Source organism: Coregonus clupeaformis, chromosome 15, assembly GCF_020615455.1.
Source record: "Coregonus clupeaformis isolate EN_2021a chromosome 15, ASM2061545v1, whole genome shotgun sequence".
NCBI classification, from domain to species: domain Eukaryota; kingdom Metazoa; phylum Chordata; class Actinopteri; order Salmoniformes; family Salmonidae; genus Coregonus; species Coregonus clupeaformis.
In genome coordinates, this window is record NC_059206.1 from 7985448 (window position 1) to 8009231 (window position 23784).

A 23784-nucleotide genomic window follows, 5' to 3' on the forward strand; every position below is an offset into this window, starting at 1 on the left:
CGTTTAATCTCGATTCTCGTTAGTGATACAACAGCTTTTTCTGGAAGTTTGGACACACCTACTCATTCAAGGGTTTTTCTTTATTTTTACTATTTTCTACATTGTAGAATAATAGTGAAGACATCAAAACTATGAAATAACACATACGGAATCATGTAGTAACTCAAAAAGTGTTAAACAAATCAAAATATATTTTATATTTGAGATTCTTCAAATAGCCACCCTTTGCCTTGATGACAGCTTTGCACACTCTTGGCATTCTCTCAACCAGCTTCATGAGGTAGTCACCTGGAATGCATTTCAATTAACAGGTGTGCCTTCTTAAAAGTACATTTGTGGAATTTCTTTCCTTCTTAATGCGTTTGAGCCAATCAGTTGTGTTGTGACAAGGTAGGGTTGGTATACAGAAGATAGCCCTATTTGGTAAAAGACCAAGTCCATATTATGGCAAGAACAGCTCAAATAAGCAAAGAGAAACGACAGTCCATCATTACTTTAAGACATGAAGGTCAGTCAATTTGGAAAATGTCAAGTTTCTTCAAGTGCAGTCGCAAAAACCATCAAGCGCTATGATGAAACTGGCTCTCATGAGGACCACCACAGGAATGGTAGACCCAGTGTTACCTCTGCTGCAGAGGATAAGTTCATTAGAGTTACCAGCCTCAGAAATTGCAGCCCAAATAAATGCTTCACAGAGTTGAAGTAACAGACACATCTCAACATCAACTGTTCAGAGGACACTCACGTACGGGAGTTGCAGCGATGGGACAAGACTTTAACTACCAATTGGATATCACGAAATTGGGGAGAAAAAATAGAAAATAAATAAAAAACTAAACAAACAATTAAATCCCACTTAAAAATCTTTTGTTTTGCCCATTCACATTCTGAATGGCACAATCCATGTTTTAATTGTCTCAAGGCTTAAAAATCCTTCTTTAACCTGTCACCTCCCCTTCATCTACACTCATTCAATGGATTTAACAAGTGACATCAATAAGGGATCATAGCTTTCACCTGGATTCATCTGGTCAGTCTACGTCATGGAAAGAGCAGGTGTTCTTAATGTTTTGTACGGTCAGTGTATAGACACATACCAGTCTGTCTGTTCTGCCCCTCTCTCTAGACTACAGGGAGGGCTTCTGCTTTACCGAGGTGCTCATGACTATGTGCCAGATGTCTTCCAGCAGCCGGACCCCCACCACCAAGTCCCAGTGCTGCTGTGATGGGGGCCGCGGCTGGGGCAACCAGTGTGAGCTCTGTCCCCTGTCTGACACGGCAGGCTACAAGAAGCTCTGCCCTCACGGCCCGGGATACGCCACCGACGGCATGGGTGAGAGATCTAAGGGTTAGGGAGTTACAGAGCGTGAGAAAGGTTCAACTGTGGAAGTGCCTGTAAGGAGAAGTGCCTTGATGATAAGGCTTGAGTTACAAGTTAAATATATAGTGTATGGCTATAGGTCAGGTGGTCGGAAGTTTCTTCTAGGCTTTTTAAGGAATTCCAAATAGGCCGCTAGTCCCTAGCCCCCTAGTAGATCTGAAATGATTGGATAGGTGTAAGCGATATGGCAAAATGCCCAACCCAACCATTCAGAAGGCAAGATGTAGCAATTACCGCATAGAAGTCCTAGGAATGACCCAGTGAAAGGAATGTCCGGAATTTCACCTAGCCCTAGGCAGGAAGTCAGGACGAGTGCTTCAGTGTTATTTTATACATTCTCCAAGAGTGTCCACTGAAGGTCAACTTGTAATTAATACTAGTTGTTTCTCTCAGGTTGTCCACTAGAATGCAGTTTGCTTTTAAGGTTACAAGAGTAACCTAGCAAACCTATCACACCCTTGAATTGAATCAAGATTAGCAATCTGAACAAGGAATCTTACATGGACACGGAACAAGCCAATTCAATTGACCCTATATTATGTTATTGGGCTTTCTTCCAGTCTATTTGCAGTGTACAAATGATTATAATTATGTTTAGGCCCCTTAACCATCCACTCAGAAAAAATCACCCTGTGGCTGAATCTAACTGTCGACCCCTGCTATAGACTATATATTTCTTATTCAGCTGAATGCTGAATGGTCCCGTCTTCTCTGAATGGTCCTGTCTTCTCTGAATGGGCCCGTCTTCTCTGAATGGGCCCGTCTTCTCTGAATGGGCCCATCTTCTCTGAATGGGCCCATCTTCTCTGAATGGGCCCATCTTCTCTGAATGGCCCCATCTTCTCTGAATGGCCCCATCTTCTCTGAATGGCCCCATCTTCTCTGAATGGGCCCGTCTTCTCTGAAAGGTCCTGTCTTCTGTCTTTTGTCCTACAGATATAGACGAGTGTAAGGTCATCCCTGACACGTGTAAGAATGGACGCTGCATCAACACCATGGGATCCTACCGCTGCCACTGTAAGCTGGGCTACACTGCCACCATCACTGGAACAGCCTGCGTGGGTAAGACACAGTCCACCGCTACACTTCTGGTGCTCAGAACAGGATTGTGATGCTACACGGAGTCTGTTTTAAAACCTGCTGAGTGGTTGTGATTGAAGGTCATTGTAACTGTTTTGAAACCTGGTGAGTGGTTGTGATTGAAGGCCATTGGGAATGCAACCAAAGCTATGATTTGTTCTATCAGGGATTTAGTGCAGGGCTGGAGCAAAATTGCACTCCAATACCAAGGCTGTGTTTGGATACATAAAAAATGCATCGTTCCCTCCTTGCTTCTTTGAAGTTGTCACTAATTTGACCATTTCCCCTTCACTTATCGGATCATAGATAAATTATTACAACAAGGCGCTCAATACCAACCCCCCCCACTGTTGATCTTCTGTGTTCTCTTCCCCTGTCAGATCTGGATGAGTGTGTCATGTCCCCCAAGCCGTGTAATTTCATCTGTAAGAACACTGAGGGGAGTTACACTTGCTCCTGTCCCCGTGGTTACGTGCTCCAAGAGGACGGCAGGACCTGCAAAGGTATAAAGGAAACTACAGCCCCCATGAGGCAAACCAACAGGCATGTTTTAGGCCAATGGATGTCTGCTGGATTTCTACATTGTATAGGGATACATAGCGGTATTATAGCCTGGTCCTGGATCTGAGTGTGCTGTCCTGCAAACTTCTATGGTCATTGTCACGTCATGACTCGGGTCTCCCCGCAGTGCTAGCTGTGCCACTAGAGATCCTGGTTCGAATCCAGGCTCTGTCGTAGCCGGCCGCGACCGGGAGACCAATGGGGCGGCGCACAATTGGCCCAGCGTCGTCCAGGGTAGGGGAGGGAATGGCCGGCAGGGGATGTAGCTCAGTTGGTAGAGCATGGCGTTTGCAACGCCAGGGTTGTGGGTTCGATTCCCACGGGGGGGGTATGATTATTTTTTTTTTTAAGAAATTTAAAAAAGATGTATGCACTAACTGTAAGTCGCTCTGGATAAGAGCGTCTGCTAAATGACTAAAATGTCAAATGTAAAATGACACAACAGATCTGGTACCAGGTTAGAGGTTTTACAGCTCAAACCCAACATCTATCAGCTTCATCTCAGCGGTACCTGCTGAACTGTGTACGCGACCAATAAACATTGATTTTATTAGATTTTACTAGCTAGCTAAAGTGATATCTTCATTATTAGTCAGTGTTGTCCACACTAAAGGAATAGATTGATGTTGATTTAATGAGAGGACAGATGATGCTCATAAGCCAGTCATTACTGCAGATATGAGTCTCCAGAGGTGATCGTCCTGTATCACAACAGATCTAAATTACAGAGACTGAATACACTGGTTGAATGAGTCATGAACAGTGCTGGAATGAACTGAATGGCGGCATAAGGGCTCTGTCCATTCAACATAAAATACCCTATTGTGTAATAACAAGGTGTAATGTTGTGTGTGTGTGATCTGAGAGCTTTGGTTTACTGTGTGTGTGTGTGTGTGTGTGTGTGTGTGTGTGTGTGTGTGTGTGTGTGTGTGTGTGTGTGTGTGTGTGTGTGTGTGTGTGTGTGTGTGTGTGTGTGTGTGTGTGTGTGTGTGTGTGTGTGTGTGTGTGCGCGTGTGTGTGTGCGTGTGCGTGCGTGCGTGCGTGCGTGCGTGCGTGTCCATATGTCCGTTTAGATTTGGACGAGTGCCAGACCAAGAGGCACAACTGTCAGTTCATGTGTGTCAACACCGTGGGTGGATTCACCTGCAAGTGTCCCTCTGGATTCACCCAGCACCACACTGCATGCATAGGTAATGCTAGAAGTCTGTGTTCACGTTTCAAATCAGGCTACTGTAGCTGGAAGCATAAAGCCTCAATTCAATCAATTGCTTTTGTTTCATACGTGATCATACACTAAACTGTAGCTGGGTTGTGTTCAGCCTAATGGAACACAACTCTACATAAATGCAATGCTCTCTCTGTCAGACAATAATGAGTGTGTGGGAGAGCCCTCCCTGTGTGGCACCAAGGGCATCTGTCAGAACTCCCCTGGCAGCTTCAACTGTGAGTGCCAGAGGGGTTACGAACTGGACGACACCGGACTGCACTGTGATGGTAGCTATATATAATGTTTAATTTTTTTTTCTCCCTTTCTTCATTCCATTTCTTACGGGAAACATCCACATGACACACTTCATATGAATTATGCTTTTTTGTTTCAATAAATCTAGAATTTTGAATAGCATCATTGAACAATCATAAGGCATTGTTCAATATTTTTTCCAAGGCATGGCACATACCATATCATTAACCGATGGCTAAGTTTGCATTGCATGGTTGCTTCACCTTCCTAAAACCTGAAGATATGATGTCCCCGGCCACCCAATGCCATGGTTTTGGTGGGCTAGTGGTAGAATCTGAAGCTTAAGCATACGTGGTTGATGGAACTGTGGGATTGAACCTCAGTGGCAGAGATAAACCCCGGTATACAAAAGGTTTTTTGGGCTGGTGACAGTTTTTCCACCTGTATTCTCAGAAGCAACATATGATGCAAAATACATAAACAATAAAAAAAACATGAAACATAAATAAACAATAAAATAAATAAATAATTAAATTAAAGATTAAAATCTCAAAGTGGCACTACTGGTGTAGAAGCTGAGAAAATCAAGGCCAACTTGACTGTGCTCTCTGACAGCATTGCCTGACTGCTATTTCAAGGCCTCAAACCTTCGCCAACTCTCGTTTTTATTGAGGTCTCCACAGCGAGGCAATGTCCAAAACCACAAGTCCTACTGGCACTATGTAAATTAAATCTGCGCCTCGCTCTACAAACAAAATAATTAACTTTCAGGAATAGTTTCGTGACTAAAAATACTGTACTGGGAGTGAATTCAGGGTAGTGGTTTGGTTTGTGCCACGGAGTCTGTAAAAACTCAAATCCCAGGTGGAATGTTGTTATCCTCTCCTTTGAGCTAACTTTTACCTGGTTTGCGTGACTCGAAAGCAGTGGGGATTTATTGATAGGATTTTTCATTGACTAAATGAAAAGCATTCGGTTTAAATAGGCTATCTTCCACATCTATAGGAGTGTGTATTAGAAACAGATGCCGAGCCAACCTACCAATTCAATATGAAGGGTCAATTATACCCACAGAGGGAGTATAATTATAATTATAATTAATTATAATTAAATATAATTATAATCAATACGATTAGGTAGCTAAAGGCACATTTGTTCTCCTAGCATTTGGGTGTAAACGCAATTGAAACACCCTAACGTAGATTTCAAGCTCATATCTATTTTTTTAGAGGAACTGGTGCAATGACAGCAGGAAACTTGCAGTAGGTGCAGAGTTGTTTCACAATTGCATCGTTACTGCATTGTACAGTAGCTTAATGTTCCAATCCAAATCTGCAAAGTAACCGTGATGGAAATGGTGACGAATAAGACGATGACGATGATGATGATGAATAAGAATTAGGAATATGATGATGATGATGTTAATGATTTAAGAAGATTAGGAAAGTAACGATGATTATTAGGATGGTGAAGATGATGATGGGCTAATGCATATGTGTTCTTCTGCTGTTTGACCGTCAGACGTGGACGAGTGTGACAGTAACCACAGGTGCCAACATGGCTGCCAGAACATGCTGGGAGGCTACCGTTGCAGCTGCCCTCAGGGCTACACACAGCACTACCAGTGGAACCAGTGTGTTGGTATGTACCACACACACACACACACACACACACACACACACACACACACACACACACACACACACACACACACACACACACACACACACACACACACACACACACACACACACACACACACACACACACACACTACACACACACACACACACACACACACACACACACTACACACACACACACACACACACACACACACAGACACACACACACACACACACACAGACACACACACACAGACACACACACACACAGACACACACACACACACACGGTGCGCTACTTTGGGACACTGGTGATAACTACATGAGTTGAAAGGGAAAGTTGGCCCTTTTTCTATTTTACCCAGAGTCAGATGAACTCATGGATACAATTTGTATGTGTCTGGTAGTTTCGCAAAGCCATCGCAAACTAGTTTTAGCGCAATGACTGGAAGTCTACCGCAACAGCTAGCATGTTAGCAGTTCCAGTAGGCTTCCAGCAATTGCGCTAATGCTAGTTAGCAACTTCCTTCAAACTGCACGCAGAGGCATAAAAATGGTATCCGTCAGTTAATCTGACTCTGGGTAAGTAGAAAAAGGGCTTAATTGCCAAAATCTCGCACTATCCCTTTAAGTAGGAGAAATGTTTCCCAGTTCATGAACAAAACACAATTAATATTGTTGGCTTTGTGCAGTTTACCACTATATCTCTAGGTAAGTGCAATACTTCTAAACCAACGCTAAGGACAGCTAACCCTTAAATTATGTGCACTGCACTCCCACATTAAGCACACTTCTGGTCTGTGACCATTTAGCTACGGTATATATGGCCGGTTCTCAGTGGCCTTGTGGTTACTGTCCTCCAGGAGATTGGAAAGTTCAGAGTTCTGTGTTTCTATGTCAAACAGTTTTGTTATATTTCAGTCTTCTGTGATGTATATAAAGTGTAATATTGGGATGCAAACTCAAAATGACTTACATTTCAACTCTATATCAGACATGGTACAGGTGTCTTCTTTTTTTTTTAAGCCCATGACCGTGTGTGTGAGGTGTACACTTTTGTTTCAAAGAAGATTTGTTTAAGACTACCAAGAAACACTCTGTGTGACCCTGATTCAGCCCACTGCAGTAAAAGGTTAATAGCCATTTAATAAATCATCGTTTTTTTTCGTTTGTGTGCTCTTAAAATGAGTTGTACGGTAGAGGACGGGAGTATTATATTTCTTAATCATTGTAAATTAGCATTCTCTGTCTGTTGGGGCGATTCCTAACTTCAACTTAAGTCGTATTTTCACTTAGTAATGCATTGTTGTCAATGGGAGATAGAATAAGTCAAATACAATTTAAGTTAGGATTCAGAGTCATAGAGTTAAGATAAACCAAAGGTTATTTTGATAATAAAGTAAGATTCTGTTGTATGGTGAAATTCATTGTCACAGAAAATGATGTAAAAGTGCTATATGTGCATTGGCAGAAGGGTACTTACAGCTACTTACTGCTAACAGCTGTTTTGAAAACATATTGGAGGCGACTCAAAGAGGAAGATGGAGTGCCTACCATTTCCAGTCCTAGTAAACAGAACCACATTGCCACCTGCTGGACAAGGAGAGAAAGGTTCTCTCTCGTACCAATGGGTTCCAGAACATTGATATTAATACAGTAGTGTTCTAATGTTCTATAGATTCATTGTGATCCACTGTCAAAAAGCAAAAGCAGTGTCTCCTAGATTCTGACAGTTCTGCTTTAGGTGTATTTTCCGACGATGCTTTAACCCCAGGGTGTTTGGTCACAATTTGTTCAATCGCAAGGTGTTTCAATCATTCTATGTCCTTGTTGACCTCAATAACAATTCAAACTAATTCTCCTAACGCCCTCCACACCTCCTCTCTTAACTTCTCTCCCCTCTACCCCCTCCTCTCCTCTCCTCTCCTCTCTCAGATGAGAACGAGTGCTCCAACCCAGGCAGCTGTGGATCGGCCTCCTGTTACAACACGTTGGGCAGCTTCAAGTGCGCCTGCCCCTCAGGCTACAGCTTCGACCCATTCAGCAGCAGCTGTCAGGATGTCAACGAGTGCTCCAACAAGCACCCCTGTAACTATGGTTGCTCTAACACCGAGGGAGGCTACCTGTGTGGCTGCCCGCCAGGCTATTTCCGCATGGGCCAAGGGTAAGGATGCAGAGACCTGGAGCTAACTCTGCAGATAGATAGCGCTGCTGGGTGATTTTGAAAAAGTCATAGTCAATCTATCAATAATATAATAATAGTCTTAGCAAAAAAAAATTTTAATCTTTATTTTACAATCTGTAGAAACTATGAGAATAGAAAAGGTTCAGAACTTTTGTGAAACATCACAGCACAGTTTAAAAATATATATATATGGCAAATAGAAATCAAAACTGGATGGTGTTTAGAGATAGATGGGAGGAGTTGAGTGGAGCTGAAGGGTGGGACTTAAAACAAACAAAAAATAACTATTGTAAAATATACTGTGTCCGTAAAATGTATAAGCTGGAAGTAGAAGCCTAAGTGTTGTTGTCCATGAGTTTACTCTAATTAGAGGGGGGTATGCAGGCAATTACATTGATGGAAGCTACAATCTATCTGCAATATTAAAGCTGATCTACCCTCTAATGTTTTTTTTTTTTTTTTAAAGGAGGCAGGGACGGACTGGCCACAGGGCAATTCTGGCAAATGCCAGGTGGCTGGTCCATTGTTAGCCCAGTGGGTCCTGTCTAAATTGGGATTTTAGAGCAGAATTATCATTATTTGGCTTATAATGGGGGCATCGAGGAAAGAAATGAGCCGTGTGTTAGACATGCCAGGGCCGATTTCTGGTCCCAGTCCGTCCTTGTAAGGAGGGGATGGGATTGGGGTCAGGGCCCTTAGGAACATTTATTGGGACGGGCCCCTCAGGAACAGCTTAGCTTTTGACTTGTGTTTCCCAGTCTGTTTCTCTGGGATTTCTGCAAATGTTTGTTGTACCCCAGCACTAGCACACTTGGCTGTTAGCTTTCAGTTTGCTGAGATTTCAGACATTTATAATTTCATGGGTAATTTTCAGAAGGATTTTCCACTATTGTAACGAAGAAGTTGTCCACTCTTGGTCAAGCACTCTCTCATGCTTGTCTGTTTGCGTGCCTGTCTGGCTGCGTGTCTCTGTGTTCTCTGCGTGTGTGTTCTTCAGTCACTGTGTGTCAGGCGTGGGCTTTGGGAAGGGCCAGTATGAGGGGCTGGTGATGGAGGGTCCAGAGATGGAAGACAACACAGAGACCTGCTACGAGTGTAAGATCAACGACTACCCCAAGAAGCACGGCCGCAAGAGGCGCGACGCCAACGGAACGCAACCCATAGAGGTACACTATATAGGGAGCATTGACACTTCAAACAATAAAGGTAACATGGACCTGTTGGAGTGTCTGTTCTCTATTCTGGAGATTTCGAGATTTATGTATATAGAGAGGTGAAGGGTTGCCGTCGATGGCCCGCTTTCAAATGGTACAGAGAACTCTCATTCCATTAGGGTTTCTCCGTTATTCCATTAGTTAACAGTCTTGTCTCGTCATTTCAGTTAGCGTTGGCCTAATGCACTCTCGAATAACACCTGTGACTGCTTTATGCCTCTCTCTCCCATGTCAATATGCCTTGCCTATTGCTGTTTCGGTTAGTTCTTATTGTACTATTTCATTGTAGAGCCTCCCAGTCCCGCTCAACCTGCCTCAGATAGCTCCTTTGTCGTCGTCCCCCCATACACGCGGAGACAGGCTCAATCGGTGCCTCCAGTGATGCTATCTCTTTCGTCGTTACCCAACGCTTAGATTTACCTTCACTGTACTCATATCCTTGTCCGTACGTAATGTCCTGAATCTTTTCTACAACGCCCGGAAATCTGCCTCCTTTATTCTCTGTACCCAACGCACTAGAAGACCAGTTCTTAAAGCCTTTAGCCGTATCCTTATTCTATTCCTCCTCTGTTCCTCTGGTGATGTAGAGGCTAACCCAGGCCCTGTAGCCCCCAGTATCACTCCTACTCCCCAGGCGCTATCATTTGTTGACTTCTGTAACCGTAAAAGCCTTGGTTTCTTGCATGTTAACATCAGAAGCCTCCTCCCTAAGTTTGAGTTATTCACTGCGTTAGCACACTCCACCAACCCTGATGTTCTAGCAGCGTCTGAATCCTGGCTTAGGAAGGCCAACAAAAATTCAGAAATGTCCATCCCCAACTACAACATTTTCCATCTAGATAGAACTTCCAAAGGGGGCTGAGTTGCAATCTACTGTAGAGATCGCCTGCAGAGCTCTATCATACTATCCAGGTCTGTGCCCAAACAGTTTGAGCTTCTACTTCTAAAAATCCACCTTTCCAGAAATAAGTCTCTCACTGTTGCCACTTGCTACAGACCCCCCTCAGCCCCCAGCTGTGCCCTGGACACCATATGTGAATTGATTGCCCCCCATTTATCCTCAGAGTTCATACTGCTTGGTGACCTAAACTGGGATATGCTTAACACCCCGGCCGTCCTACAATCTAAACTAGATGCCCTCAATCTCACACAAATTATCAAGGAACCTACCAGGTACAACCCTAAATCCGTAAACATGGGCACCCTCATAGATATCATCCTGACTAATTTACCCTCTAAATACACCTCCGCTGTCTTCAACCAGGATCTCAGCGATCATTGCCTGCGCTCGTAATGGGTCCACGGCAGCCCCCGCGATATGCAACTTTTCAGGGAAGTCAGGAACCAATATACACAATCCGTTAGGAAAGCAAAGGCTAGCTTTTTCAAACAGAAATTTGCATCCTGTAGCACTAACTCCAAAAAGTTTTGGGACACTGTAAAGTCCATGGAGAATAAGAGCACCTCCTCCCAGCTGCCCACTGCACTGAGGCTAGGAAACACTGTCACCACCGATAAATCTACGATAATCGAGAATTTCAATAAGCATTTTGCTACGGCTGGCCATGCTTTCCACCTGGCTACCCCTACCCCGGCCACCAGCTCTGCACCCTCTGCTGCAACTTGCCCATGCCCGCCCCACTTCTCCTTCACCCAAATTCAGATAGCTGATGTTCTGAAAGAGCTGCAAAATCTGGACCCCTACAAATCAGCTGGGCTAGACAATCTGGACCCTTTCTTTCTAAAATTTGCCACTGAAATCAAACTCTCTTTCGTATCATCTGAGATCCCCAGAGATTGGAAAGCTGCCGCGGTCATCCCCCTCTTCAAAGGGGGTGACACTCTAGATCCAAACTGTTACAGACCTATATCCATCCTGCCCTGTCTTTCGAAAGTATTTGAAAGCCAAGTTAACAAACAGATCACCGCCCATCTCGAATCCCACCGTACCTACTCCGCTATGAAATCTGGTTTCCGAGCTGGTCATGGGTGCACCTCAGCCACGCTCAAGGTCCTAAACGATATTATAACCGTGATCGATAAAAGACAGTACTGTGCAGCCGTCTTCATCGACCTGGCCAAGGCTTTCGACTCTGTCAATCACCGCATTCTTATTGGCAGACTAAATAGCCTTGGTTTCTCAAATGACTGCCTCGCCTGGTTCACCAACTACTTCTCAGATAGGGTTCAATGTGTCAAATCGGAGGGCCTGTTGTCTGGACCTCTGGCAGTCTCTATGGGGGTGCCACAGGGTTAAATTCTCGGGCCGACTCTATTCTCTGTGTATATCAATGATGTCGCTCTTGCTGCTGGTGACTCTCAGATCCACCTCTACGCAGACAGCACCATTTTGTACACATCTGGCCCTTCATTGGACACTGTGTTAACAAACTTCCAAACAAGCTTCAATGCCATACAACACTCCTTCTGTAGCCTCCAACTGCTCTTAAACGCTAGTAAAACGAAATGCATGCTCTTCAATCGAACGCTGCTTGCACCCGCCCGCCCAACTAGAATCACTACTCTCGGCGGGTCTGACTTAGAATATGTGGACAACTACAAATACAATGGGGAAAAAAAGTAGTTTGTCAGCCACCAATTGTGCAAGTTCTCCCACTTAAAAAGATGAGAGGCCTGTAATTTTCATCATAGGTACACGTCAACTATGACAGACAAAATGAGGAAAAAAAATCCAGAAAATCACATTGTAGGATTTTTAATGAATTTATTTGCAAATTATGGTGGAAAATAAGTATTTGGTCAATAACAAAAGTTTCTCAATACTTTGTTATATACCCTTTGTTGGCAATGACACAGGTCAAACGTTTTCTGTAAGTCTTCACAAGGTTTTCACACACTGTTGCTGGTATTTTGGCCCATTCCTCCATGCAGATCTCCTCTAGAGCAGTGATGTTTTGGGGCTGTCGCTGGGCAACACAGACTTTCAACTCCCTCCAAAGATTTTCTATGGGGTTGAGATCTGGAGACTGGCTAGGCCACTCCAGGACCTTGAAATGCTTATTACGAAGCCACTCCTTCGTTGCCCGGGCGGTGTGTTTGGGATCATTGTCATGCTGAAAGACCCAGCCACGTTTAATCTTCAATGCCCTTGCTGATGGAAGGAGGTTTTCACTCAAAATCTCACGATACATGGCCCCATTCATTCTTTCCTTTACACGGATCAGTCGTCCTGGTCCCTTTTCAGAAAAACAGCCCCAAAGCATGATGTTTCCACCCCCATGCTTCACAGTAGGTATGGTGTTCTTTGGATGCAACTCAGCATTCTTTGTCCTCCAAACACGACGAGTTGAGTTTTTACCAAAAAAGTTCTATTTTGGTTTCATCTGACCATATGACATTCTCCCAATCCTCTTCTGGATCATCCAAATGCACTCTAGCAAACTTCAGACGGGCCTGGACATGTACTGGCTTAAGCAGGGGACACGTCTGGCACTGCAGGATTTGAGTCCCTGGCGGCGTAGTGTGTTACTGATGGTAGGCTTTGTTACTTTGGTCCAGGCTCTCTGCAGGTCATTCACTAGGTCCCCCTGTGTGGTTCTGGGATTTTTGCTCACCGTTCTTGTGATCATTTTGACCCCACGGGGTGAGATCTTGCGTGGAGCCCCAGATCGAGGGAGATTATCAGTGGTCTTGTATGTCTTCCATTTCCTAATAATTGCTCCCACAGTTGATTTATTCAAACCAAGCTGCTTACCTATTGCAGATTCAGTCTTCCCAGCCTGGTGCAGGTCTACAATTTTGTTTCTGGTGTCCTTTGACAGCTCTTTGGTCTTGGCCATAGTGGAGTTTGGAGTGTGACTCTTTGAGGTTGTGGACAGGTGTCTTTTATACTGATAACAAGTTCAAACAGGTGCCATTAATACAGGTAACGAGTGGAGGACAGAGGAGCCTCTTAAAGAAGAAGTTACAGGTCTGTGAGAGCCAGAAATCTTGCTTGTTTGTAGGTGACCAAATACTTATTTTCCACCATAATTTGCAAATAAATTCATTAAAAATCCTACAATGTGATTTTCTGGATTTTTTTTTCTCAATTTGTCTGTCATAGTTGACGTGTACCTATGATGAAAATTACAGGCCTCTCTCATCTTTTTAAGTGGGAGAACTTGCACAATTGGTGGCTGACTAAATACTTTTTTCCCCCACTGTACCTAGGTGTCTGGTTAGACTGTAAACTCTCCTTCCAGACTCACATTAAGCATCTCCAATCCAAAGTTAAATCTAGAATCAGCTTCCTATTTCGCAAACAAAGCCTCCTTCACTCATGCTGCCTAACATGCCCTCGTAAAACTGACTATCCTACCAATCCTTGACTTCGGCGATGTCATTTACAAAATAGCCTCCAACACTCTACTCAGCAAATTGGATGTAGTCTATCACAGTGCCATCCGTTTTGTCACCAAAGCCCCATATACAGTTGAAGTCGGAAGTTTACATACACCTTAGCCAAATACAGTGCTATGAAAAAGTATTTGCCCCCTTTCTAATTTTCTCTACTTTTGCATATTTGTGATACAGAATGTTATCAGATCTTCAACCAAAACCTAATATTAGATAAAGGGAACATAGTGGACAAATAACACAACAATTACATATTCATTTAATTTATTTCATAAACAAAGTTATGCAACACCCAATTCCCCTGTGTGAAAAAGTAATTGCCCCCTTACACTCAATAACTGGTTGTGCAACCTTTAGCTGCAATGACTCCAACCAAATGCTTCCTGTAGTTGTTGATCAGTCTCTCACGTCGCTGTGGAGGAATTTTGGCCCACTCTTCCATGCAGAACTGCTTTAACTCAGTGACGTGTGGGTTTTCAAGCATGAACTGCTTGTTTCAAGTCCTGCCACAACATCTCAATTGGGATTAGGTCTGGACTTTGACTAGGCCATTCCAAAACTTCCAATTTGTTGCTTTTTAGCAATTTTCATGTAGACTTGATTGTGAGTTTTGGATCATTGTCTTGCTGCATGACCCAGCTGCGCTTCAGCTTCAGCTCACAGACGGATGGTCTGACATTCTCCTGTAGAATTCTCTGATACAGAGCAGAATTCATGGTTCCTTCTATTAAGGCAAGTCGTCCAGGTCCTGAGGCAGCAAAGCATCCCCAAACCATCACACCACCACCACCATGCTTGACCTTTGGTATGATGTTCTTACTGTGGAATGCAGTGTTTGGTTTTCGCAAGGCATAATGGGACCCATCTCGTCCAAAAATCTGACTCAAGTTTGCCAAAAAGCACCTGGATGATCATCAAGACTCTTGGATTAACGTTCTATGGACAGATGATTCAAAAGTATAACTTTTTGTCCACTTATGTTCCCTTTATCTAATATTAGGTTTTGGTTGAAGATCTGATAACATTCAGTATCACAAATATGCAAAAGTAGAGAAAATTAGAAAGGGGGCAAATACTTTTTCATAGCACTGTACATTTAAACTCAGTTTTCACAATTCCTGACATTGAATCCTAGTAAATATCCCCTGTCTTAGGTCAGTTAGGATCACCACTTTATTTTAAGAATGTGAAATGTCAGAATTATTGTAGAGAGAATGATTTATTTCAGCTTTTATTTCTTTCATCACATTTCCAGTGCGTCAGAAGTTTACATACACTCAATTAGTATTTGGTAGCATTGCCTTTAAATTGTTTAACTTGGGTCAAACATTTCGGGTAGCCTTCCACAAGCTTCCCACAATAAGTTGGGTGAATTTTGGCCCATTCCTCCTGACAGAGCTGGTGTAACTGAGTCAGGTTTATAGGCCTCCTTGCTCACACACGCTTTTTCAGTTCTCCCACAACTTTTCTATAGGATTGAGGTCAGGGCTTTGTGATGGCCACTCCAATACCTTGACTTTGTTGTCCTTAAGCCATTTTGCCACAACTTTGGAAGTATGCTTGGGGTCATTGTCCATTTGGAAGACCCATTTGCGACAAAGCTTTAAATTCCTGACTGATGTCTTGAGATGTTGCTTCAATATATCCACATAATTTTCCTTCCTCATGATGCCATTTATTTTGTGAAGTGCACCAGTCCCTCCTGCAGCAAAGCACCCCCACAGCATGATGCTGCCACCCCCGTGCTTCACGGTTGGGATGGTGTTCTTCGGCTTGCAAGGCCCCCTTTTTCCTCCAAACATAACAATGGTCATTATGGCCAAACAGTTATATTTTTGTTTCATCAGACCAGAGGACATTTCTCTAAAAAGTATGATCTTTGTCCCCATGTGCAGTTGCAAACCATAGTCTGGTTTTTTTATGGCGGTTTTGGAGCAGTGGCTTCTTCCTTGCTGAGCGGCCTTTCAGGTTATGTTGATATAGGACTCATTTACTGTAGATATAGAAACTTTTGTACCTGTTTCCTCCAGCATCTTCATAAGGTCCTTTGCTGTTGTTCTGGGATTGATTTGCACTTTTCACACCAAAGTACGTTCATCTCTAGGAGACAGAACGCTTCTCCTTCCTGAGCGGTATCACGGCTGCGTGGTCCCATGGTGTTTATACTTGCGTACTATTGTTTGTACAGATGAACGTGGTACCTTCAGGCGTTTGGAAATTGCTCCCAAGGATGAACCAGACTTGTGGAGGTCTACAAAAAAAATTCTGAGGTCTTGGCTGATTTCTTTTGATTTTCCCATGATGTCAAGCAAAGAGTCACTGAGTAGGCCTTGAAATACATCCACAGGTACACCTCCAATTGACTCAAATGATGTCAATTAGCCTATCAGAAGCTTCTAAAGCCATGACATCATTTCCTGGAATTTTCCAAGCTGTTTAAAGGCACAGTCAACTTAGTGTATGTAAACTTCTGACCCACTGGAATTGTGATACAGTTATTTAAAAATGAAATAATCTGTCTGTAAACAATTGTTGGAAAATTACTTGTGTCATGCACAAAGTAGATGTCCTAACCGACTTGCCAAAACGATAGTTTGTTAACAAGAAATTAGTGGAGTGGTTGAAAAATGAGTTTTAATGACTCCAACCTAAGTGTATGTAAACTTCCGACTTCAACTGTACTACCCACCATTGTGACCTGTACGCTCTCGTTGGCTGGCCCTCACTACATATTCGTCGCCAAACCCACTGGCTCCAGGTCAGCTATAAATCACTGCTAGGCAAATCCCTGCCTTATCTTAGCTCATTGGTCACCATAGCAACACCCACCCGTAGTATGCGCTCCAGCAGGTATATCTCACTGGTCATCCCCAAAGCCAACACCTCCTTTGGCCGCCATTCCTTCCAGTTTTCTGCTGCCAATGACTGGAACAAACTGCAAAAATCTCTGAAGCTGGAGACTCTTATCTCCCTCACTAACTTTAAGCATCAGTTGTCAGAGCAGCTTACCGATCACTGCACCTGTACACAGCCCATCTGTAATTAGCCCACCCAACTACCTCATCCCCATATTGTTATTTATTTTGCTCATTTGTACCCCAGTATCTCTATTTGCACATCATCTTCTGCACAGTGTTAATACTAAATTGTAATTATTTTGCACTATGGCCTATTTATTGCCTTACCTCCATAACATACTACATTTGCACACACTGTATATAGATTTTCTATTGTGTTTTTGACTTTATGTTTTGTTTACCCCATATGTAACTCTGCGTTGTTGTTGTTTTTATCGCACTGCTTTGCTTTATCTTGGCCAGGTCACAGTTGTAAATGAGAACTTGTTCTCAACTGGCTTACCTGGTTAAATAAAGGTTAAATAAAAAATAAAAATAAAATTGCACAATCCTTTGTTAGTTAGTTATCCCATGGTGTAACAGAGCAAAGCAAAATTGGTTCTGTGAAAGTTCCCAGAACATTCGCTAGGTCGCAACAAGTGTTCTCATAAAAAAAAAACTGTTCAGTCGTGCTGATGATTATAGAACATTTGTATAACCCATTTCATCGGTTCTTTAAAGGTTCACAGAATGTTTCTTTAGGTTGTGTGAACATTGTAGGGATATGACAAGAGTTAGGTTTCCAAAACACTAAAATTGACCAGTTGTGCTGACTTTCAGTTAATGTTTGTATCAGGGTGCACAAAACATTTCTTCGAAGAGGGTATGAGGGAGGCACATGCGCGTACCGATAGGACATTAATGACACTCAGGTGTGTCCTATTACTCATTATGATTTCGCTGTTAAGAGAGGTGTGTTTTCTGTTTTCCTTTGCAGAAGCTTGACTTGTTTGCCGTGTGCGTTTGTCTCCTGAGTGAGTTTTCGAGACGTAGTGTTTGTTGTTTTCCCAGTGTTACTGTGATCTTTCTGTTACCGTTTCTCAGTAAAGTAGTTACGTTTATCCTTAACCACTGATTCATCGTCTGGTCTCTTCTCTGCTCCTGGGTCCAACCTCACCATGTCACAGCAAGCTTCTGCCTCTAACATGGACCAAGCAGAGATCACCCAGATCAAGAATGTTATAACCCACCAAGGATCACTGCTGGGGCGGCAGCAAGAACAACTCTCCCAAATATCAGAGACCCTCCGGGCACTTACCGATTCCCTCCAACCACAGTCCAACCCCAACCCAGGAGGAGCCAATGCCCAAGTCTCATCGCCCAGTGCTAGTGGCGTCGCCGTAGTTTCTCCAGGGAACCTGCAGCGGGAACCCAAGATCCCAGCCCCCGAGCGGTACGACGGCCACACGGGAGGATGCAAGGGGTTCCTCACTCAGTGCTCTCTCGTGTTCGAGCCACAGTCCTCCTCGTTCCACACCGATCGGGCCATGATTGCCTACATCTTCTCTCTACTCTCGGGCAAGGCCCTGGTGTGGGCAACGGCGGTGTGGGAACAGCAGCCACCATCCTGCAGCTCCATATTAGCCTTCACTGCCGAGCTGCGACAAGCCTTCGACCACCCAGTCGGCAGACGAGAAGCGGCCAGCCGACTGTTCAACATCCGCCAAGGGGCCATACCAGTGGCTGACTTCGCCATTGAGTTCCGCACCCTCGCCGCCGAGAGTGGGTGAAATACGGAGGCACTTGTCACCGCTTTCCACCAGGGTCTGTCTAACTCCATCAAGGATGAACTGGCCTCTCGGGAACTGGGAGAGGACCTCGAGTCCCTGATAACGCTGGCAATCAGGATTGACAACCGCCTCCGAGAAGGTGTGAGACAGCACCTTTTTGACACCATCCCAGAATCCCGGTTTCCTGAGCACCCCAAGCCCCCCGAGCACAGTATTGAGGAGCCCATGCAGCTGGAACGTGACAGGCGCATGCGCGAAGGCTGCTGCCTCTACTGCGGAGGTCTCGGCCATCTCCGTGCTACATGCCCAGAGCTGACGGGAAACAGCAGGGCTCGCTAGGACAAGGGGAGACCCTGACGAGCTGTGCAATTTCACCCCGGGGCCGCGGATCATTTCATTGATCAAGACTTCGCCAGAGAATTACAAATCCCATGTGTGAAATGTCCCATCCCTCTGCAGATTCAAGCCCTCGATGGACGCCCCATTGCCTCCAGGTGGAATATCAGACCAAGCCCATTCTACTGCAGGTTGGGGTGAACCACTCAGAGACTCTTAGTTTTCTTTTGATCACTGCTCCCACGGGGTTCCACCCACAGTCGAATGGGCAAACTGAGAGGGCCAACCAGGATCTGGAGAAGTTCTTCCGCTGTTTCGTCTCAACTCAGGCCATCAACTGGAGCAAGTTCCTCGTCTGGGCAGAGTATGCTCATAACACACTGCCGGACTCGTCCACTGGACTGTCGCCGTTCGAGTGTCAGTTTGGGTTCGAATGTCAGCACAACTGGACAGTTTTAGTGTTTTGGAAACCTCTCTCTTGTCATATCCCCACAATGCTCCCATAACCTAATGAAACAGTCTTGGAACCTTTAAAGAACAGACTAAATGTGTTCTGGGAACGTTCTTGCAACATCAGCCGACTGTTTTATACAAACATTGTATAATCAGCACAACTGGACAGTTTTTGTGTTATGTGAACATTTGCTGCAACCTAACGAATGTTCTGGGAACTTTCACAGAACCAATTTTGGTTTGTTGGGAAAACATTACTGGTACATTGTGTTATTACATTACCTGGAAACCTAATGAGAACTTTTGGGGAATGTTCTGTGGTGGTTGTTACAGATGTTGTTCACAACATTTTAGTGAATGTTAGAACATTCCAAGGATATTTAATTTAAAAAACAATTTTAAAAAAGGATTTAGTTATCAAAAACATTATTTGAATGTTTTTTTGGATGTTATAAATAAATAATATAATAATAAATATATATATCCTAATGTTAGATAACACACTAATTAGAACTTCATGGGAATCTTTGCTAATGTTCTGGGATTTTTCCCGGTTTGCTGGGAACCCCGTGCCTCTCATTGAGAGAGTCAATAGTTACATAATAAGTTAGTGACCCCATGGCGTAACCCTGTCTGTCTCCCCCTCAGCACAACCAGGTGAGCCTTGCCAGTCTGGACATGGAAGTTCCTGTGACCCTGCTGCTCAACGTGTCCCAGCTCAACCCCAAGGAGCACATCCTGGAGCTGGTGCCCGCCATCAAGTCCCTAGTGGGCCACGTGTACTACGTCATCACCGGCGGCAACCACAACGGCCTGTTCCGCATCCAGCAGCGTGACGGCCTCTGCTACCTGCACAGCACCAAGAGGAATTGGGCACTGGCGGCACCGCAGGAGTACACGCTGGAGATCGCCAGCTCGCCGCTCTACGGAAAAGCCCAGTTCAAAGAGCTGGAGGACCTTCGGGACCAAGACTACCTCACGGGGGAACTGGGGGAGAACCTGCGCATGAGGCTGCACATCCGACTGCAGTAGCTGGAGGGGGATTGAGGAAACACCCACTGTTTTCCCTTCAAACTGATGCGTTTCAGTTCACCAGCGTTTTAAAGCCAAAAGATATGTGGAGGGGATGTTTTTTTATTTTATTTTATTTTTGCATTTTTTGACCTCAAAGTACTGTCTGGAATCTCTCTAATTGTTATTTTAGTGGAAAAAAAATATCAGAATTGGGTTGCCTGTGTAAACACAGCCTAGGAAAAGAGAGTGACTCAAAGCATGAACATGAGACGTTACATCTTTCCCAGGTTCTCCCTCGCTGTGAGTGACCTCATGCCGTGACCATGTACACGAGTGAAAGACCAGGAGCAAGACATGATGTTCAAATTAGTTTAGTTGGTCAGTTCATGGTAAGGAAATAGCATCTGATATTCTGGTGATAAGCAGGCTCTGAAAATTCACACAACTAGTACATATGTAGCATGGTGGGTTGGTACAATACAGTTGACAATGTTATGGAGGTCAGCTTGGTTATTTGAGTGACTACACACATTTTTTACCTGTCCCAGCTCTTGGTGAATTCATAGTTCACAGTCGCACATTAATTTTGTAATGGTTCCGACAGACCATTGCAGCTCTGCGGCTGTGAACTTATGAATTGAGCATTACAGGGCATAGCATCCTCCTGTAAGATTTTGTAGAAAATTGTCAATATGGAATTGGTGCCTCGAAAAGGGAGACTGCCATTTTAAGACCCAACATGGAATCACATCATTATAAATAATAATAATAATCAAAAAAATGTGTATTCTTACATATGTACATATTAACAATCAGTATTTCAATTATTGTGAACTGATTTTTTTTGTATTTATTTTAGTACTTGACATGGTAGTATTTAAAACAAAGATGTACACTATGGGTCAAATTCACATCTATTAAAATGACACAAAAAAAGGGGCATTTCCATTTTTACACACTCTCCATTTTGTATTCTCTACGTATATTACACAAACACCCATCAGCTGTTAACACGTTTTGTCTAATATACAGGAGTATGAATGTTCATATTGCACAATTACCTCAACTATTTGTCTCTACAGACAAGGCTATGATCAATGAAAGCATGTATCAATCCAATTTCTTAAATCAGCTGTTAAGGATATGGGTTAATATAATATATTTTTTTTTATGTTGAATGAAAATTCTAATAGGAGTCATTGAGAAAGAGGTTGTCCTATGCCACTTGGGGATGCTTACTCATTGAAACGTTTGACCAAAGAGAAGTGTTCTTAAAGTAAGAAATATGAATATGTCTGCAGGTGTTATGTACGGTCACATGTAATCAATGACACCTTGTTGTCTCTTTGCTTTGAGATTGTCTTCCATTCAAAAGCTTTTATTTTAGTTTATTTCAGTTCACAAAATGTAAGTCCCTTTTGGTTGGAGGATTTCTATACTCGCTAAGAAGCAATAGCAAGTAGCCCACAGGAACCAGGACATTTTTTTGTCATTTTGTTTCCGTGTTTACATATATCTACACAGAAAAAAATCTAACAGGGGTACAGTCAATGATGTATATAAAAACTAGATCACTCAAAGGGGGTGTTGTTTTGAAGCCACTGCGCCGCCATCTTTGTTCTCCTCCATCATTGTTTTAAAGGTTTTTTTTTTGGGGGGGGGAAGATATAGAACTGCATTTATCAATGTCTATATTGCAGACACCTTATTGCATACTTTTACATTATATTATGTGACCTGGACTAACCCTTAAAGTATACTTTGTTGAGAGTACTGTTACTGTCCCCACTACAACAAATAAATACCTAGATGCATTTAATTTTGTCCTTTAGAATTCCATTCATTCAAATCAAATCTAATCAAATCAAATGTATTGGTCACATGCGCCGAATACAACAGGTGCAGACATCACCAGCGGAGAACTGCGGCTTATGAGGGGTACACTCTTAGGATAAGTTCCAAAAGGGTTATTTCGGCTGTCCCCATAGGAGCCAAAAAGGGGTGTCTTCAAATGGTTATCCTATGGGGACAGCCGAATAACTCTTTTAGGTTCTAGATAGAACCTTTTTTTTTCTAAAAGTACCAATATGGTGGCAATGGCTTCAGAGCCTCTCGTTGGCCAACACATAGCATAAGCAATCTAGTATTTATATACATCATTGGGTACGACTAATCATGTAAGTACTCAAACATGCAACAGCCTTTTGTTCTACCGTTTTTTTGTGCCGATGTCCTACTAACAATGTGTAAAACAGTTACGCAATAATGTTCAATCGACAGTAAGTAGGAGAATTGCTACTAGTATTATAAATGCTTCCTAGTTAGGATGTTTTTAATGAAACCATTAAACAATATACATGTACTGTAGCAATGTTGAACTGGTGCTCAATGATGACAGTACTGTATACACAGACATTTTCAGAAATTTCAAACCGACTGCATCGATGCAAAGACTTAACATTCATGTCAAAACAAATGTATTACAGTGTGTTTGTTGTTGTAATTTTGTACTCTTAACTGAAAGTATTTTTAACATGTTACCACACAGTTGCTCAAAAATAGATATGTGTGAATCTTTGTACTGATGTCCAGTTTTATTCATTGTCAATCTTTTTACAGTAAAGGTGTTGTTTTTGAGGTGTGACAGAGAGGTGTATTTCTTGGACTATTCACTTTGCAAAATAATATTTGTGCTGTTGAACATACCATACAACACCAGTATCGAAATATGTGACATCACAGCTCTGTGAGCTTAAGTTAAATGTTTTTTTTTTTGCCTTATTTACGGTTGATAAAAGTACAGACTCAGAGCTTCAAAATGGTGTATCACACAATATAGTTGGAGGAAACATGGGAATGTTATGCTGCTTTGAAAGTTGATCAACTTGTAAAACCACAAGTAGAAGAAAAAAGATGTTGCCGAGATTTTCACATTTAGAGAGCTCACTTTGTTTACGCCCAATTCAGCATCGTTCACACCCTCTTAAGCCTTAGCCCCACCCATCTCTAAGAAGTCACATGTAAACGCACATGTGTCAGCATGGCTCATCCTATAGAAAGTAGTTTCTACTTGAACTTTCTCCCACTGGGATTTGTCGATAGCACCAGATAAATTCAGGGTAGCAATGTTGTCGAGAGCTGTAGGAACACTTTTGCAGTTGTCCATAGCTACAATACCAGTCAAAAGTTTGGACACACCTACTCATTCAAGGGTTTTTCTTTATTTTTTTACTATTTTCTACATTGTAGACTAATAGTGAAGACATCAAAACTATGAAATAACACATCTGGAATCATGTAGTAACCAAAAAAAGTGTTAAACAAATCAAAATATATTTTATATTTGAGATTCTTCATAGTAGCCACCCTTTACCTGTACATCTTTCAAAACATCTGTGGTAGCAAAGATTATCTATATACTGACCAGGGAATCCCCCATTCTGTTATAGGGGCAGTTCGTTTTGCATGGCCAGGTGCCCCAGGTGGG

The 23784-nt window shown here is 43.1% G+C and overlaps 1 protein-coding gene across 1 annotated transcript in view; it reads left to right on the forward strand.

The window, feature by feature from the left end:
• LOC121583098 (fibrillin-2) overlaps positions 1-22934 on the forward strand; it is a 272325-nt gene extending 249391 nt beyond the window's left edge. Inside the window, exons 57-65 of the mRNA XM_041899311.2 lie at positions 1127-1333; positions 2318-2443; positions 2842-2964; positions 4096-4212; positions 4388-4516; positions 6006-6125; positions 8045-8273; positions 9292-9460; positions 19932-22934. Coding sequence (XP_041755245.2) covers positions 1127-1333; positions 2318-2443; positions 2842-2964; positions 4096-4212; positions 4388-4516; positions 6006-6125; positions 8045-8273; positions 9292-9460; positions 19932-20315 — 1604 coding nt within the window. The 3' untranslated portion in view covers positions 20316-22934. The remainder of the gene's footprint in view (positions 1-1126; positions 1334-2317; positions 2444-2841; positions 2965-4095; positions 4213-4387; positions 4517-6005; positions 6126-8044; positions 8274-9291; positions 9461-19931) is intronic.
• Positions 22935-23784: the final 850 nt, after the last annotated feature.